The 19,973-nt window shown below is 40.4% G+C and overlaps 1 protein-coding gene across 1 annotated transcript; it reads right to left on the bottom strand.

Annotated features, from left to right (window-relative positions):
• On the bottom strand, positions 1 to 19,683 carry impg1b (interphotoreceptor matrix proteoglycan 1b). The gene is made up of 9 exons (XM_039008812.1): positions 19,557 to 19,683; positions 16,337 to 16,503; positions 14,894 to 15,052; positions 13,675 to 13,748; positions 13,216 to 13,418; positions 12,168 to 12,896; positions 11,734 to 12,042; positions 727 to 915; positions 1 to 215 (listed from the first exon to the last, which is right to left on the bottom strand). The coding sequence occupies exons 1-9, from the start codon at positions 19,681 to 19,683 to the stop codon at positions 1 to 3; spliced, it is 2,172 nt and encodes a 723-aa protein (XP_038864740.1).
• Between the last annotated feature and the right edge of the window lie 290 nt (positions 19,684 to 19,973).

Here is a 19,973-nt window from a genome sequence, read left to right as displayed (position 1 = left end):
CTACCTGCAGGTGGCTCCATGACCCTGGATGATGTCACAAAGGCCCCCGTTGAAGCAGTATTCTTCCTCCAAGTTACAAATGCTCTGGCAGGGCAGACCGTCCGTAGTGCTGTAGCCAGGGTCACACAAACACTCAGCCTCCTGGGTCCAACTGTTTACCACACATTGGGAGAACTCATTGCAGGCCAAGAACTTGCAGGGATCTGCTTGATCAGCTGAAACGAGTAAGAGGATAATTCATTAGCATTAATGAAATGCTGTTCACCTCTCTCTCCCCGATTTGTTCCTTCATTTTCCTCGCATGCAAAGGAGAAATGGTCCTATGTTATCCGAGATCCTTGGGATGTCCATACCCCACATTGAAGTTGAAATGTAACGGTTAAGGTTAGGGGTTAGGGTAGGGACGTCCCAAGGATCCCGGATAGCACTGATCAAGGAGAAACTGGAGGGCACGTTGATTAATGTGAATAAAGGTGTCTGTTTTAAGTAAGGTGCAGGTAATGAGGTTTTAGCCAGGGAAGTGCTTGTGAGACTAGAGAGTAATGATTTTTGACATCATCTGCAGAGGACAACGCAGTTATGCTGCTGTGACATGCATTCTTTTGACCTTTCCAGATTGAGCATTCTAGAAGTATAATTAATCCTCCGGGCCCCCATCATTTAGATAGGAGCTGTTTCTGTCTATGACAGTGAGAACATTCTGAGGCCAATATAGAGATTGCTTACCAGGTTCTATGTCCAGGTAGCGACTGTCAATCTCAATGTCTAGTCGTTTGGATGCAGCGTTGCAGAAGTCTTCTAGCACACAGTGAACGGCCTGTGTCAGGTTATGTGGCACATCTTTTTCTACTTTCATCTTGCTGTTCACCACAACACTACCATTCCTGAAGTTGAGGATTTCCAATTGCTTAAATCCTGTCAAATTAGATTGCAGATATGGGAGAAGCTGGAAAAGAGGGGAGATTAACTAAATTAATGGGTATAGAGGACACATTTGATGCTTCAGCACTTCCCTTTTATTCACATTTGGGATTCCACTCACACGGTAATTTGACTAGTAATTCTGTTGACATTCAAAACTATCTGATTTGATTCGCTTTTAGTTTTAAGGAGGAAATGGTATTGGTTGGCATGGTAGTCCTCAAGACATCATTATGGCAAACACCATTTAAATTAGAAAACCATGTAATTGCCATTGTTATGGTAATTTGGGACAGAACAGAGTACGCCACAGTAAACAGTATTTTACATGAAAGTAATCTTAAAAGCATCACCAATGCCATCCCCATGAAGGACTAGTGAATTCATCTGGGTATAAGAATTCAAATTAATGTTTTATGAAAAAGTTCCCATATTTCTCTCTCTTCTCACTATGAGTTTGGAGACATTTAAACAGAAGTGCACATTTTTTTACTGATAAAATGTATGCATACATAATCTCATTCATCACAATAAAACCATGCAAATTACAGGCTTGAAATGATCAACATTACTAAATGTAGCACAAAACCATGCATTAGTTAGCCATAACTTCTTACAGAAGGGATACTGAGTTAGTTCCAAGTTAAAAGAGAAAAGGTTCAAATGTAAGAAACCGAGAAGGCCAGGCCATTGAGGCCTGTACGACAACAAATCTGTCCACGAAAATCTGTCCATGAAACAAATACAAAAACCAACAATACAACCGTTTTCAAATCTACCAGAACAATCTTCAAATCTGTCAAATTCTCTATTCTAGCCATATCTATGGCATCTCTCCATTGACCGAGTCTATTGAAAGTGTCTGATTGGCAATTATAAAAATGACTTTGACTGCCAGCAAGAATAATAGACTGAGCATCACTATTATAGCTGCTCTGTCGTCTTCAATAGTAAGGTACCTACATTTAGACAAGCGAGAACTGCAGGAAAACCAAATACTGTGAGAAGGAAACATGATGGTGCTTTAATGCAGCTGTTCAATGCCCGTATACCAAGAGATAAGCGGCATTATGGAGCTGTATCTGATTGGGTTACTCCACTTAATACCAGGGCCAGGTCACTATGGCTGAGTTTACACAGGCAGCCCAATTCTGATCTTTTTTATCTCACTAATTTGTCTTTTGACCAATCATGTCTGAAAAAGATCTGATGTGAAAAGATATGATGTGATTGGTCAAAAGACCAATTAGTGTGAAAAAAATATCAGAATTGGGCTGCCTGTCTAAACACAGCCTATGGGCCTCATACAACCTCATTCACCTCGCAGAGCACCATGCTCCATACTGTAGTAAGGCCCCCAGTAAACGTGCTGCTAGCAGGGGTATTGCTTAGGTACATCCATGTGCCTCAGCATTTCAAATCCAACAAGTTCGCAATCCTCACTGTGCTGTAGTCTTAACGGCCTGCTTTGCACAAACTAGGTGCGTATAGCAATAACCTTGCAGTGTTCATTTGAGTAAATAACAGAATACTATTTAGAGTACATTATGTCATCAAAATACAGTTTTTCTTAATATTGAGTTTATTAAATTGTGTACACAAACCTCTAGGATGCATGACAAACTCGCTTAAACTTGTCTAGATGTTACACGTGTATCTACTGGTTCTTTTTTGGATGTCCTGGTGAAACCACCCTACCATAGTCTCAATTATTGAAAATGTTTTGCAGTTAACATTTTCTAATCAACCAAATGGGTAGTATTTTTTTATGAAGTTACTTAAACCTCCATTTCCAATGTTATTGGTTGCTACACAAACCAGTAGAGACAGGAGTAATATGAGTAGTATGACAACGAGGAAGCAGGGGGCTCTAGGATACATCACAAATGGGGTACGACGTTTAACAGAAATACATGTTTCGTTTAAATGGGCCTGAACTGGAACTACCTAATGAAATTAGTCAGAACTTACAATGACTTACATTGACTGACCAAGTGTTGCTTTCTATTGAAATAATTAAAACTTTTGTGGACCTTTGTCTTGCTAGCCCATTTAAAGGACAGTTAAGCTATTATGAAAACATACAGTAGTAACTATACTTACAAAAACTATTGTGAATACTTACCAACTCAAACTTCTGACCACATTCGTTTTTGGCAGAAAACATTCTATTGCAGAATAATTGGACACACTGGTTAATGTTGAATCCCTGGTTTGGGCAACCACTTAAAATTGGAGATGGAGTATGGATGTTTTTATTAGATATGTAGCTGATTAAAATTACAAGACGTCTGGTTAACTTTATTGGATGCAGCTCACTTATTGGATGCAGCTCATAACTTAATAGTGAATTAACTGACTTGCCTAGTTAAATTGAATTAAATATTCTAAAAGTAATGCAGCAGAAGTTCACAATTTTCTAACAGATAAATCCAGGAATTGTCATGCATTTTGTCCTGCATCGCAACATTGCAATGCATTAAATGCATAGTAGAAAGTGATTCTGAAACAAGTTTGTCCTATATTATTCCAAACGTTTGTGCTGTGAATTTCGCTACACCCGCAATAACATCTGCTAATCATGTGTATATGACCAATAACATTTGATTTGGTTTGATTTGAATTAGTATGAGCTGACTGGCTTATGTTTTTATGTATTTTATATCACAATATCAAGTAAATCTTACTTAAACAACATGTTCCATTTCAAGACTGCACCAGTAGATTTCTGCCCTCCAGTACTCTAGCTCCATTCTACTCTGCAGTGTCTGGATCCCTGTTAGTAAGAGCAGGCAATCCAATTTGTATTGATATCCATCCCATGTTAAAACCTGAGGACGTTACATAACACAAAGTTAAGGCACTTCTGTGGAATTCAAGAATATTTCCCACTACCAAACTCAAGCTAAGCCTTAAAACCAAATATAAACGTCTGATGTAGGGCAAGTTGGACGAGTTTCATAACATTAGCTGCAATTGGTATGAATGCAGATCTCTAAAAGAAAGCAGTGTTTATCTTTGTTGGGCTTAAGTGATTATGGTTTGTACTTGAGGAGGCAGGGCTGTCCAAAATAGCAATGGTAATGCTGAACGTAAACAATGTGATGACGTACCAATTCCTTACGACCTATTTATATTGGGAGGAAAGCTTGTTCTCTCTTGTGCTCTTGAACCAATTGTTTTACCCATGCTATTAGCTGTAATCCTGCCTATATCCTGTAAAGACGCACCTGAAATCTCATACTGTACATGTACAGTTGAAGTCGGAAGTTTACATACACTTAGGTTGGAGTCATTAAAACTCGTTTTTCAACCACTCCACAAATTTCTTGTTAACAAACTATAGTTTTGGCAAGTCGGTTAGGACATCTACTTTGTGAATGACACAAGTCATTTTTCCAACAACTGTTTACAGACAGATTATTTCACTGTATCACAATTCCAGTGGGTCAGAAGTTTACATATACTAAATTGACTGTGCCTTTAAACAGCTTGGAAAATTACAGAAAATGATGTCATGGCTTTAGAAGCTTCTGATAGGCTAATTGACATAATTTGAGACAATTGGAGGTGTACCTGTGGATGTATTTCAAGGCCTACCTTCAAACTCAGTGCCTCTATGCTTGACAACATGGGAAAATCAAAAGAAATCAGCCAAGACTTCAGAAAAAAATTGTAGACCTCCATAAGTCTGGTTCATCCTTGGGAGCAATTTCCAAACGCCTGAAGGTACCATGTTCATCTGTATAAACAATAGTACACAAGTATAAACACCATGGGACCATGCAGCCGTCATACCGCTCAGGAATGAGACACTTTCTGTCTCCAAGAGATGAACGTACTTTGGTGCGAAAAGTGCAAATCAATCCCAAAACAACAGCAAAGGACCTTGTGAAGATGCTGGAGGAAACAGGTACAAAAGTATCTATATCCACAGTAAAACGAGTCCTATATTGACATAACCTGAAAGGCCGCTCAGCAAGGAAGAAGACACTGCTCCAAAACCGCCATAAAAAAGCCAGACTACGGTTTGCAACTGCACATGGGGACAAAGATCGTACTTTTTGGAGAAATGTCCTCTGGTCTGATGAAACAAAAATAGAACTGTTTGGCCATAATGACCATCATTATGTTTGGAGGAAAAAGGGGGATGCTTGCAAGCTGAAGAACACCTTCCCAGCTGTGAAGCACGGGGGTGGCAGCATCATGTTGTGGGGGTGCTTTGCTGCAGGAGGGACTGGTGCACTTCACAAAATAGATGGCATCATGAGGAAGCAAAATGTTGTGTGTATATATTGAAGCAACATCTCAAGACATCAGTCAGGAAGTTAAAGCTTGGTCGCAAATGGGTCTTCCAAATGGACAATGACCCCAAGCATACTTCCAAAGTTGTGGCAAAATGGCTTAAGGACAACAAAGTCAAGGTTTTGGAGTGGACATCACAAAGCCCTGACCTCAATCCTATAGAAAATTTGTGGGCAGAACTGAAAAAGCATGTGCGAGCAAGGAGGCCTATAAACCTGACTCAGTTACACCAGCTCTGTCAGGAGGAATGGGCCAAAATTCACCCAACTTATTGTGGGAAGCTTGTGGAAGGCTACCCGAAACATTTGACCCAAGTTAAACAATTTCAAGGCAATACTACCAAATACTAATTGAGTGTATGTAAACTTCTGACCCACTTGGAATGTGATGAAAGAAATAGAAGCTGAAATAAATCATTTTCTCTACTATTATTCTGACATATCACATTCTTAAAATAAAGTGGTGATCCTGACTGACCTAAGACAAGGAATTTTTACTAGGATTAAATGTCAGAAATTGTGAAAAACTGAGTTAAATGTATTTGGCTAAGGTGTATGTAAACTTCTGACTTCAACTGTATATTCGTGCACACAAAAACACAATTGACTTATGTTGAACTAGGCTGATTGAGACCACTAAAAATTAATCTTGTAAAATATGTGTGGTGCTTGTGCTAACCAGCATTACCTAAAGGCTCTTACTCAGTGTGAAACCCCCTGAGGTGAACATTGTCTATAGTAGTCTATTGGGTTCTATGATTCAGACCAACCCGGGGCTGTCCACATACAATTAGCAATGAGGGAGTTTAGCAAGTCTCACTCCCACAACTGTACAAAAAACGAAGACTTTCCTGCTTTAGCAATATCAACCACTTATTCAGTTTATCCACTTCTACAGTCCTACTCACACACGCGGACACATAAGTAGCCAACATATGAAAATAATATTTTAATGTGGCTTGTGTTTTTTTTATAACTACCCAAAATTACCAAACGTTCCTTTACCACAATGCCTCTTTCAAATGTATGTAGCAAGCTAAAGCAAGCATGCACACTAGTCAGAATGTAATACAAACATTGTGATGCATATTGAGAATAAAAAGCTACAGAGCACAAGATCAAAATGAGCACATTTCTAAGCTGTCCATAATAGTTGGATGTTCCTAAAAAAAACAATAAATGTAAATAATTGTCTCACTGTGGTTTTTAAAGACTTAAACCAGGATATTGATAACAACATCTTATCTCTCGTCTTCTTGCGTAAGTGAAAAGAGAGCACACACTGCTGCCCATATGGACATACTGCTGCCCATATGGACATAATGCTACCCATATGGACATAATGCTAGCCATATGGACATACTGCTACCCATATGGACATAATGCTGCCCATATGGACATAATGCTACCCATATGGACATAATGCTAGCCATATGGACATACTGCTACCCATATGGACATAATGCTGCCCATATGGACATAATGCTACCCATATGGACACACTGCTGCCCATATGGACATACTGCTGCCCATATGGACATACTTCTGCCCATATGGACATAATGCTACCCATATGGACATACTGCTACCCATATGGACATACTGCTGCCCATATGGACATAATGCTGCCCATATGGACATAATGCTACCCATATGGACACACTGCTGCCCATATGGACATACTGCTGCCCATATGGACATACTGCTGCCCATATGGACATAATGCTACCCATATGGGCATAATTCTACCCATATGGACATAATGCTACCCATATGGACATACTGCTACCCATATGGACATACTGCTGCCCATATGGACATAATGCTACCCATATGGACATAATGCTACCCATATGGACATAATGCTACCCATATGGACACACTGCTGCCCATATGGACATACTGCTGCCCATATGGACATACTGCTGCCCATATGGACATAATGCTACCCATATGGACATAATGCTACCCATATGGACATAATGCTACCCATATGGACATACTGCTACCCATATGGACATACTGCTGCCCATATGGACATAATGCTGCCCATATGGACATACTGCTACCCGTATGGACATACTGCTGCCCGTATGGACATAATTCTGCCCATATGGATATACTGCTACCCGTATGGACATACTGCTACCCATATGGACATAATGCTACCCATATGGACATAATGCTACCCATATGGAAATACTGCTGCCCATATGGACATACTGCTACCCATATGGACATACTGCTACCCATATGGAAATACTGCTGCCCATATGGAAATACTGCTACCCATATGGAAATACTGCTGCCCATATGGACATACAAGGCAATCGGAAAGTATTCAGACCTCTTGACTTTTTCCATGTTTTGTTATGTTACAGCCTTATTCTAAAATGTATAAAATAATGTTTTTTTCCTCATTAGTCTACACACAATACTCCATAATGACAAAGCAAAAACAGGTTTTTAGAAATGTTTGCAAATGTATTACAAATAAAGAACAGAAATAGCTTATTTACATAAGTATTCAGACCCTTTGCTATGAGACTCTAAATTGTGATCAGGTGCATCCTGTTTCCATTGATCATCCTTGAGATGTTTCTACAACTGGATTGGAGTCCACCTGTGGTAAATTCAATTGATTGTACATGATTTGGAAAGATGCACACCTGTCTATATAAGGTCGAACAGTTGACAGTGCATGTTAGAGCAAAAACCAATCCATGAGGTCGAAGGAATTGTCCGTAGAGCTACGAGACAGGATTATGTAGAGGCACAGATCTGGGGAAGTGTACAAAAGACATGCTGCAGCTTTGAAGGTCCCCAAGAACACAGTGGCCTCCATCATTCTTAAATGGAAGAAGTTTGGAACCACCAAGACTCTTCCTAGAGCTGGCCACCCGGCCAAACTGAGCAATCGGAGGAGAAAAGACACATGACAGCCTGCTTGGAGTTTACCAAAATGCACCTAAAGGACTCTTAGACAATGAGAAACAAGATTCTCTGGTCTGATGAAACCAAGATTGAACTATTTGGCCAGAATGCCAAGCGTCACGTCTGGAGGAAACCTAGCACCATCCCAACGGTGAAGCATGGTTGTGGCAGCAACATGCTGTGGGGATGTTTTTCAGCTGCAGGGACTGGGAGACTAGTCAGTATCGAGGGAAATATGAACAGAGCAAAGTACAGAGAGATCATTGATGAAAATCCGTTTCCAGAGCGCACAGGGCCTCCGACTGGGGAGAAGGTTAACCATCCAACAAGACAACGACCTTAAGCAAACAGCCAAGACAACGCAGGAGTGGCTTCAGGACAAGTCTCTCAATGTCCTTGAATGACCCAGCCAGAGCCTGGACTTGAACCCAATCAAACATCTCTGGAGAGACTTGAAAATAGCTGTGCAGCGATGCTCCCTATCCAACCTGACAGAGCTTGAGAGGATCTTCAGAAAATAATGGGAGAAACTCCCCAAATACAAGTGTGCCAAGCTTGCAGCGTCATACCCAAGAAGGCTTGAGGCTGTTATCGCTGCCAAAGGTGCTTCAACAAAGTACTGAGTAAAGGGTTTGAATACTTATGTAAATGTAATATTTCCATTTTTTATTTTTAATACATTTGCAAAAATGTGTTTTTGCTTTGTCATTATGTGGTATTGTGTGTAGATTGATGAGTGATTTTTTAAATGCATTTTAGAATAAGGCTGTAACATAACAAAATGTGTAAAAAGTCAAGGGGTCTGAATACTTTACAAATGCACTGTATACCTATGCACCATTTCATACCTGAAACAGCCATTCTTAGCTTTCTTTACCTTATTAAACTTTGGCAAATCTTGGTGGACAGACTTACAAATTCTATACACATCCGTAGACATGATTTATTATGAACAAACCTCATTGCCATTAGCTAGCTCTTATCACCATATGAGACCCAGATGAACCAAAACCTGAGCAGAATCTACAGAATTAAGGCAAATGTCACTGTCTTAGACAAAACCAACAACATAGAACAAAAAAATTGTTGAAAGACTCAGACGAACAGACATGAAAGAAATCGTTATATCTTTACATTGATTACTAAAAGTGCATTTCAGAAATTGCAGGTACAGTACCAGTCAAAAGTTTGGACACACCTACTCATTCAAGGGTTTTTCTTTATTTTTACTATTTTCTACATTGTAGAATAATAGTGAAGACATCAAAACTATAAAATAACACTTGGAAATCATGTATTAACCAAAAATGTAGCCACCCTTTGCCTTGATGACAGCTTTGCACAGTCTTGGCATTTTCTCAACCAGCTTCAACAAAAAAGTGTTCAGAAAATCTAAATATATTTTAGATTAGATTTTCCAACAATCTTGAAGGAGTTCCCACATATGATGAGCACTTGTTGGCTGCTTTTACTTAACTCTGCAGTCCAACTCATCCCCAACTATCTCAATTGGGTTGAGGTCGGGTGATTGTGGAGGCCAGGTCATCTGATGCAGCACCCTCACTCTCCTTCTTGGTCAAATAGCACTTACACAGCCTGGAGGTGTGTTCTGGGTCATTGTCCTGTTGAAAAACAAATGATAGATAGTCCCACTAAGCGCAAACCAGATGGGATAGCATATCGCTGCAGAATGCTGTGGTAGCCATGCTGGTTAAGTGTGCCTTGAATTCTAAATAAATTACAGACAGTTTCACCAGCAAAGCACCATCACACCTCCTCCTCCATGCTTTATGGTGGGAACCACACATGCGGAGATCATCCGTTCACCTACTCTGCGTCTCACAAAGACACGGCGGTTGTAACCAAAAATCTCAAAATGTTGATTTCCACAGGTCTAATGTCCATTGCTTGGGTTTCTTGGCTATAGCAAGTCTCTTCTTATTATTGGTGTCCTTGAGTAGTGGTTTCTTTGCAGCAACTCGACCATAAAGGCCTGATTCACACAGTCTCCTCTGAACAGTTGATGTTTTGATGTGTCTATTACTTGAACTCTGTGAAGCATTTATTTGGTCTGCAATCTGAGGTGCAGTTAACTCTAATGTAATTCTGGGTCTTCTTTTCCTGTGGCTGTCCTCATGATAGCTAGTATCATCATAGCTGATAGCTAGTTTCATCATGTGCTTGATGGTTTTTTCAACTGCACTTGAAGAAACTTTCAAAGTTCTTGACATTTTCCACATTGAGCTTCATGTCTTAATGATGGACTGTCGTTTCTCTTAACTTATTTGAGCTGTTCTTGCCGTAATATGGACTTGGTCTTTTACCAACTAAGGCTATTTTCTGTATACCACCCATACCTTGTCACAACACAACTGATTGTCTCAAACGCATTAAGAAGGAAAGACATTCCTCAAATTAATATTTAACAAGACGCACCTGTTAATTGAAATGCATTCCAGGTGACTACCTCATGAAGCTGGTTGAGAAAATGCCAAGACTTTGCATAGTTGTCATCAAGGCAAAGGGTCGCTATATTTAGATTTGTTTAACGCTTGTTTGGTTGCTACATGATTCCATAAGTGTTATTTTATAGTTTTGATGTCTTCACTGTTATTCTACAATGTAGAAAATAGTAAAAATAAAGAAAAACCCTTGAATGAGTTAGTGTTTCCAAACTTTTGACTGGTACTGTATGTATCATTTAGCCAAACACAGTTGACAAATGAGTCAGTGGTTGTAGAGATGTTACTTTTGGTCACGTGCTACTCGCAGGCAAATGTTAGTCAATGAAAGCAAATTCTAAGATAGATTCTAATAAATGTTTGAGATATGTACAGAACATTTAGAAAAGAAATAGGCCATGCTCTCTCTGAGACATGAAAGAAATAGTTCCAATATGGAAATACCGGTATTGAAGCTAACGTCCTCTGTCTCCCAGTCCCAGATTTACTGGCTCCAGGATTTGGCGAGTCTCTGGGCTCAGAGAACTGGTTCTAAGTAAAACAAAATGTAGCCAGTTTTTTATATGGACAGGTCATCTGATGAACTCTGAGAACTCTACCCCAATGTACTTGGCTGTTAACATATAGCACCAGTATGGATTAATTAATTAATGAATTAATGTAATCAGGCTTACATCATCACTTGTCTAGTTTCAAAAATAGCCCCTACTCACTTGGGGCTACTTAAATGTTCACTTCACTTCAAACATCCAACCATTGCTTAATGCACAATTAGCTTATCAAACAGTTTGAAACAAGAGCTTGCAGCTAAAAATACAGGTATGACAACAAGGCATGCAGAGAGATAATATCGAGCACAAATATGTGTTTACCTACCAGCTGAAGAAAGGTATTCTCCAATGACCTGTACTCAGGAGAGCTTTTGTTGAACAGGTCCTCTGAAAACATCATGTTAGTGACTCGCAAACTAAAGAACACCACCATTTCTTTGGCTTTTCCAGTACTGGCCATTAAAGGAGTGTTCATGTGTGTGAGTGCTGGGGGTGCGGTGGACTCAAATGGGCCTTCTAATCCACTGCCAAACTCGTCCAGCGTATTGGCGGCTTCTGTACCGTCCTCTACCTTTTCTACATCCTTCTGCATGTCTGAGTCATTAGAGATATCCACGTCCGTCTCAAGTGGTTCCTCTTTTTGGAGAGTGTCCCATCCTTCTGAAGGTCCAGGGGGAATATTTGCTGAGGGGACTTCCTCAGGCTCTGCTTGGATGACATCATCCTCAGATAAAGGCATGTTTGTTGATTGTGTAGCAGTGGTGAATGTTTCGATGGATGCAGGTTCTACGTGTAGAGATGCTGTAGTGGTGATCATTTGATTGTCTCCGTCTGGTTGCTCCTCTAAAGCCGCCTCAGTAGTTGTGGGTCCTTTTTAAATAAAATAAAAAATATAAGAAAATGACATACAAATCCATTTCAATCAAAAAGATTGAAATTAAAATCAAAAAATGCTTCCATAAATTTTGCCACTTGGTTTATAAGCAGAACATTACCTTCATCTTCCTTAGGTTCAACAGTTGGGAGGGTCTCCTCAGCATCTTCCTCAGGGGGGAAGAGAGTAATCATTTCGGTGGTAGGCTGTTCTGTAACAACCGTTCTTGTAACTGGTGGCCAAACCCAAAGGTAGTCCTCTGTCGCATCCACAGTCTCCTCTAGACCAAGTATCTCCTTAGTGACAGGCTGTTCCATAATGGCCGCCAGAGTTGTAAATGGTGGCTTAACCCAAAGGTAGTCCTCTGTCGCATCCACAGTCTCCTCTATATCAATCGTCTTCTCTGTAGAATCCACTGCAGGCTCCTCTACATCAAGCGTCCCCTCTGTAGCCTCTACCTCAATCGTCTCCTCTGTAATATCCACCGGCTCCTCTACCTCAATCGTCTCCTCTGTAACATCCACTGGAGGCTCCTCTACTTTAAAGGTCTCCTCTGTAACATCCACTGGAGGCTCCTCTACTTTAAAGGTCTCCTCTGTAACATCCACTGCGGTCTCCTCTACATCAAGCGTCCTCTCTGTAGCTTCCAGCTTAATCGTCTCCTCTGTAACATCCACTGCAGGCTCCTCTACCTCAGTCGTCTCCTCTGTAACATCCACTGCAGGCTCCTCTACCTCAGTCGTCTCCTCTGTAACATCCACTGCAGGCGCCTCTACCTCAAGCATCTCATCTGTAGCCGCCACTGGAGGCAACTCTACTTCTTCTGAGGGAGAACTCTCACTAAGTTCCTCTGGGGGAGAATTGGGGGTTACTTCAATGGCAGGGGAGGCAGTGGTAGCCTCAGTGAGAAGAACAGTAACTGAGTCACCTAAAGGCACAACAGTGAGTTCCTCAGGTGTGTCTGTAAAAGCTTTAAGAAATTCCTCTCCGACAGCAACAGTTGGTAAGAAACCTTCAGTGTGCCCAACAACCTCCTCTAGCAAGGTCTCCAAGGTAGTCACTTCCAACTCATCACGTAGAGAAACAGTGGGATCTGAAGGGAAAACATAAAAGTTAGCATTTCTTCAAAGATTATATCCCAGTTGACCTGAGCTTTAAATTAAGCTTACCAGGTTCAAAACTGAGTGTTTGTATGTCCACAGGCAGGGATGTCTCTTCGCTCAAGGCCTTGGAAACCAGATCCTTCAGTCTGTGCCCGTTTGTGTAAACAACTGTCCCTGTGCCTGGTTCTAGAGTGGGTCTAGATTCTGTGTCATGGTCTTCTCCATTCGTCTCAAACACCACAGCATAGCGGACTGACACATCATCAGATCTGTCAACAAAGCAGAGCTTATATTAGGGAAATAGTATGTATTACTGACAGTTTTTATTATCTAAGCATTTTAGCAAATATAGCAAATGCCAAAGTTTGAGAGACCTTTGACTAATGGAACACTGTTTTGTTATTCCTTTGCTAATGAGACAACATCACTCTGCGCAGAGAGTGTGTATGCCTAATGGAGCCTGTTCAATGGAATGAAAGATTTGCCTGACTTGTTAGTACTTTCACAGTTCCTTGAACAACTTACCTAAATTCAACCAACCGAAATCCCAAAACACGAAGATCTTTATACCCAGGAAGTTTGTCAAAAACGTGAACCATCTGTGGAGAAAATACATTTTATGGTTATGTTTAGGTAACACATCTTTCTTCGATTCATGCAGCATTCTCTCTGGGGCAATAATCATTGTAAGCAAAATAACATCACACGAATGGAAAAGATATAGCCAATACAGAAAAATTACTTTCATTATATTATGGCTCTCTCACTGTAGGATCATCTATGTGCCGTCAACAGACATGCATTTTCTCTAGGAATCATTCATGAGCTTTACTTACACACTATCTTTCTGGAGTTACAAATCCAATTCAGTCTTTTGATGTTTCCCAATACACTGCTTGATTTACCCTTATCGTAAGCTTCTTAAAAAGCACAAGCTCATTTGCTCACAAGCTCATTTTGGGCTCCCAAGGGGTGCAGTGGTCTAAGACACTCAGTGCTAGAGGCGTCACTACAGACCCTGGTTCTATTCCAGGCTGTATCAAAACCGGCTATGATTGGGAGTCCCATAGGTCGGCGCACAATTGGCCCAGCGTCGTCCGGGTTAGAGTTTGGCTGGGGTAGGCCATCATTGTAAATAAGAATTTGTTCTTAACTGACTCGCCTAGTTAATTAAAGGTTCATATTAGAAATTCTAGACTAGGAAAAGGCATAAATAGTAATTCACAAATGTTGTATGCCTGCAAAATACTTTTGCAATCCTTTCAAAACTGTTTTTGCTGAAGGAGCTTGTGATTATCTCAAATCACTGCTCATGTTTTCCTCTGTTCAATGGCTATCTATGCCTATGAAAAGCAATATACAATGAGGCTTCTTAAGGATTGTCCCACACAAGGCCTACCTAATTATGTGGCCAACAATCCGTTCTTCAATAAAAGTATTACCTTAAGAATGTGATTTAAAAAATAAGAAAATAATCCTTTAGAGTCAAATTCTTACATGTGTGAATGTCTTAGTAATCTAACACACCAGGTTTCAAACCTGAGTCATCTGGGTGACCTAAGATCTATGTTAGCCCATTGAGTTAAAGCCTAGGCATTGGCTCTGGGAGCTAAAATGAGTCAACAGGCCTCAGTCAAGTTTAGTCATTGTGTAATTCACTAAACCCCTCTCTGCAATAAAGGCTAATTTACTTGTTCATACTTATTAAGACTTTTCAAGAACATTTCCTCCCTGTTCGCCTCACCGTATCGTGGAGATTGCGTGTGATGTCATGGTACTGGGGAGCTGCAGGGTCTCTCAGAAGAAGTTCACTGTAGCCAGGATCAGCTATGGTGACACTGAACTCCACTACCTGCTCCTCAATAACCTCCTCATCTGGTACAATGTTTGGAATCTCTGTTATCTGTGGAAAGCAAAAGCAGCAATGTCATTTTCAATGACCATCATTGAAACTATCAGCGTTATAAAGCCAAGGCAAGGTAGCTCTCAGAAAATATGATTTAACTTACGTCCCCTGCTTCATTCGGAATGCTAAATAGTTCTGATGGAGTTTTCGAGCCTACAAAGAAAGCATTGTGCATTAATTCCAGAATGTTGTATTATTACATTTAACACGCTGTATGGATGAATGTGGAGTACTTACATTTCTCGATCTCAGTTCCTCCAGCTGTTGGTACTTCACCGCTGGAAATCAAGAATAGATGTTTTACAACAATTACAATCAAACTGAAATGTACAAAAGGTCAAAAGGGGGTTTCTTGCTCTCTAGGCCTTGGTCCAGAATCCTACCATGATCATCCTGTCACCCAAGTTGTTTGGGCTGAGATGCACAGAGAAGGTGGGTCAGGTCAGAGTTGCATGTTAACTCAGGCCACCAGATGTACAGGCTCCATCAGTTTAGAGAGCTGAGGAGGGTTATTTGAGTTTACCTGTTTTTGCCTTCTACCAATTAAATCAAATCAAATTGTATTTGTCACTTGCGCCAAATGAAACACGTATAGACCTTACCGTGAAATGATTACTTACAAACCCTAAACCAACAATGTTGAGGTTTTTTTTTAAGTAAAAAAATATTTGAAAAAAATATATACAATAAAACCATATAAATAAAAATAACACAATAAAATAACAATAATTATCCTTGCCGCAACAGTGATTTTTTTAGGTCATGATTACTTTTTACTACTATAATTTAAACCTTTCTGAACAAATGTTTAGAGAAGCTTGCCTTGTCTCTGGAGATGGTTGCTAGCGTTTTAGAACTTTGTAGTGAAATCTAAAATAACAATGGGGTATGAAACATTGATTTTACATTTATCTGTATCAAAACCGGACATTTTTTTACATCTATTTTGTTTTCAAACACCATATTAAATTAGAATACAATTGATAAAAAAGGTAGTCAGTTGAAAATTCATGCCGGAAGGGTGTTGAGCATCAGTTTGAATTAAACATTGTAGGCCTACTTTTAGTGATATCTCTAAATAACATCTAACATTTCTCCAACCTTTTCTCTACCTACCTACCTTTCTTTCTGGATCTTCTCCTGTTCAGCAACTCTCTAAAAAACAAACCGACACCCACATTTTAAATATAGAATAACATATATCTCCATCACTGTTATTATCCCTCATTGTTACTCTTGTTACTATGATGCATGGGAATGCATGGAGGTTTTAGTACTCACTCTGGCCACCATGTCAATGTGTTCCTGGGTACTACTGAAGTTCCTGGCCACCTCATCCAGACAGAGAGAGCCATGCTGGCAGGCGTAGGTCCAGTGTTTGTACTCCTCGGAGTTAGGAACCCTGTCCATGAAGATACGGAAGGCCTCCCATATCGCTTCCTGACAAACTAAAAGTATAGTCAAACATATCAGAACAGCTGAATAAAGACCTGTATGAGAACAATTCTTATCATATAGACTAAATGGCAAGTCAATATTTCGCATCTCATTATCGTATACGTGTAAGACGAGACTCAACAATGGAATCATTATGGCCTAGGTTTGGACAAACTATTTTGTCACATACCGTTAATATGATTGAACAGCTTTGAATAATGTATCAGTTAAATGTCACTTCCCAATGTGGGAACGAAATGTACTCGTCCCTAATGGTCTGGAATATTACAAACGTGAATCACAAAAAGCCCTAAAGCTTTTGTTGTATTTATTTATTTTATGAGGAGCAACAACCACTTGAATTATCCAATATGTTTATGCCTTCGAGACATTCTCTTGCATTTTCATTTCATAAAGTGAAGTTATTATTTCCATGAGATATTCACTGTTTGAATACCCTCACCTCAATGTTACTCCATCCCTGAATATAGCCAGTCACTCAACAGAATCTATGCATAAAATCTGCAAATGCATGACTGGTACTGTAGATGTTCACTTAAATCCTCTCATAAGCCCTCGGGGCTTATGAGAGGTGGAAACCACACGGTGGAAACCACACATGCAGAGATCATCAGTTCATTGCGTCTCACAAAGACACGGCGGTTGGAACCAAATATCTCAAATTTGGACTCATCAGACCAAAGGACAGATTTCCACCGATCTAATGTCTATTACTCGTGTTTCTTGGCCCAAGCAAGTCTCTTCTTGTTATTGGTGTCTTTTAGTAGTGGTTTCTTTGCAGCAATTCGACCATGAAGGCCTGATTCACAGTCTCCTCTAAAAAGTTGATGTTGAGATGTGAATGAGCATTACACTGAGGCCTGTACTCTGGAGCGGGATTGATTTGGAGGTGGAGGGTGCGTCATGGTCTGGGGCGGTGTGTCACAGCATCATCGGACTGAGCTTGTTGTTATTGCAGGCGATCTCAATGCTGTGTGTTACAAGACATCCTCCTCCCTCGTGGTACCCTTCTTGCAGGCTCATCCTGACATGACCCTCCAGCATGACAATGCCACCAACCATACTGCTCGTTCTGTGCGTGATTTCCTGCAAGAAATTAATGTCAGTGTTCTGCCATGGCCAGCGAAGAGCCCGGATCTCAATCCCATTGAGCATGTCTGGGACCTGTTGGGTCAGAGGGTGAGGGCTAGGGCCATTCCCCCCCATGATTATCCAGGAACTTGCAGGTGCCTTGGTGGAAGAGTGGGGTAACATCTCACAGCAAGAACTGGCAAATCTGGTGCAGTCCATGAGGAGGAGATGCACTGCAGTACTTAACCTCTCTAGGGTATGTGGGACGGTAGTGTCTCACCTCGTCAACAGCCAGTGAAACTGCAGGGCGCCAAATTCAAAACAACAGAAATCCCATAATTAAAATTCCTCAAACATACATGTATTTTACATCATTTTAAAGATTTACTTGTTGTAAATCCAGCCAGTGTCCGATTTCAAAAAGGCTTTACGACGAAAGAAAACCAAACCAAGTCACAGAAAAACACAGCCATTTTTCCAACCAAAGAGAGGAGTCACAAAAAGCAGAAATATAGATAAAATGAATCACTAACCTTTGATCTTCATCAGATGACACTCATAGGACTTCATGTTACACAATACATGTATGTTTTGTTCGGTGAAGTTCCTATTTATATAAAAAAATCTGAGTTTACATTGGCGCGTTATGTTCAGTAGTTCCAAAACATCTGGTGATTTTGCAGAGAGCCACATCAATTTACAGAAATAGTCGATGAAAATACAAGTGTTATACAGGGAATTTTAGATCCACTTCTCCTTAATGCAACCGCTGTGTCAGATTTCAAAAAACTTTACGGAAAAAGCAAACAATAATCTGAGTACGGCGCTCAGACGACAAATCAACCCAAAGAGATATCCGCCATGTTGGAGTCAACATAAGTCAGAAATAGCATTATAATTATTCACTTACCTTTGATGATCTTCATCAGAATGCACTCCCAGGAATCCCAGTTCCACAATAAATGTTTGTTTTGTTCGATAATGTCCATCATTTATGTCCAAATTCTTCCTTGTTGTTCGTGCGTTCAGTACACAATCTAAACTCATGACGCAAGTGCAAGTCCAGTGGAAAGTTCAGACGAAAAGTCATATTACAGTTCGTAGAAACATGTCAAACGAAGTATAGAATCAATCTTTAGGATGTTTTTAACATAAATCTTCAATAATGTTCCAACCGGAGAATTCCTTTGTCTTCAGAAATGCAATGGAACTCAAGCTAACTCTCACATGAACGCGCATGGTCAGCTCATTCTCCTCTCATTCGCCCCCACTTCACAGTAGAAGCATCAAACAAGGTTCTAAAGACTTGACATCTAGTGAAAGCCATAGGAAGTGCAACATGACCCCATTTCCACTGTATCTTGGATAAGCAAAGAGTTGAAAAACTAAAAACCTCAGATTTCCCACTTCCTGGTTGGATTTTTTCTCAGGTTTTTGCCTGCCATATGAGTTATGTTATACTCACAGACATCATTCAAACAGTTTTAGAAACTTCAGACATCACCAAGCGGTATAGTGTTCCCTATCCAAATCTACTAATAATATGCATATCCTAGCATCTGGGCCTGAGTAGCAGGCAGTTTACTCTGGGCAAGCTTTTCATCTGGATGTGAAAATACTGCCCCCTACCCCAAAGAAGTTAATGCAGCTGGTGGCCACACCATATACTGAGTGTTACTTTTGATTTTAACCCCCCCTTTGTTCAGGGACACGTTATTCCATTTCTGTTAGTCACATGTCTATGGAACTTTGTCTCAGTTGTTGAATCTTATGTTTATACAAATATTTATACATGTTAGGTTTGCTGAAAATAAATGCAGTTGATAGTGAGAGGAGGTTTCTTTTTTTTGCTGAGTTTATATGCCATTTAGCAAACACTTTTATCCAAAGCGACAGTACTGGGAGTGCATACATTTTTAGCGCATGTGACCCCAGCAGGAATTGAACCCACAACCTTGCACCATGCCCTTACCTCTAAGTTTGTAGTAGGCACGATGGTTGGAGATTACCTCCTTCATCTTCTCTTGAGGACATATTTTCACCCCCGTGGTGAAGAACGTCGACCTCTTCGTCCGGTGCCTGTCCAGGTCCTTTATCATTTTGACATTGGTGGTGTGTTTGACTGGTCTTAGACTCTCTAGGAAGTGTTTGTATTTGACATCTCGGATTCCAAACAAGTCTTGGACCTGTAGGTCTGCAAAAGACACATTAGAAATGGTTATCTTTAGCATACCTTTTTGGCCAAATATGCCTAAATATAGTGTAGCCTAGAGGTTAGAGTGTTGGGACGATAACCGAAAGGTCGCTGGATCGAATACCTAAGCCGACAAGGTGAAAAATCTGTCTGTGCCCTTGAGCAAGGCACTTAACCCTAATTTTCTGGAGGGGC

The sequence above is a fragment of the Salvelinus namaycush genome, chromosome 15, assembly GCF_016432855.1.
Source record: "Salvelinus namaycush isolate Seneca chromosome 15, SaNama_1.0, whole genome shotgun sequence".
Classification (NCBI taxonomy): Eukaryota; Metazoa; Chordata; class Actinopteri; order Salmoniformes; family Salmonidae; genus Salvelinus; species Salvelinus namaycush.
The sequence above is the reverse complement of the archived record's forward strand: the minus strand, read 5'-3'. Positions and strand labels throughout refer to the sequence as shown.

What these genes read in the sequence shown, in the direction of transcription:
- impg1b (XM_039008812.1), bottom strand. Translation starts at nt 19,683, where the DNA reads ATGATAAAGGACCTGGACAGGCACCGGACGAAGAGGTCGACGTTCTTC. An exon ending in ACATTGACATGGTGGCCAGA is followed by an intron (nt 15,053 to 16,336) that starts GTGAGTACTAAA and finishes TGCTTTCCACAG; the next exon opens with ATAACAGAGATTCCAAACAT. An exon ending in TGAACCTAAGGAAGATGAAG is followed by an intron (nt 12,043 to 12,167) that starts GTAATGTTCTGC and finishes TTATTTAAAAAG; the next exon opens with GACCCACAACTACTGAGGCG.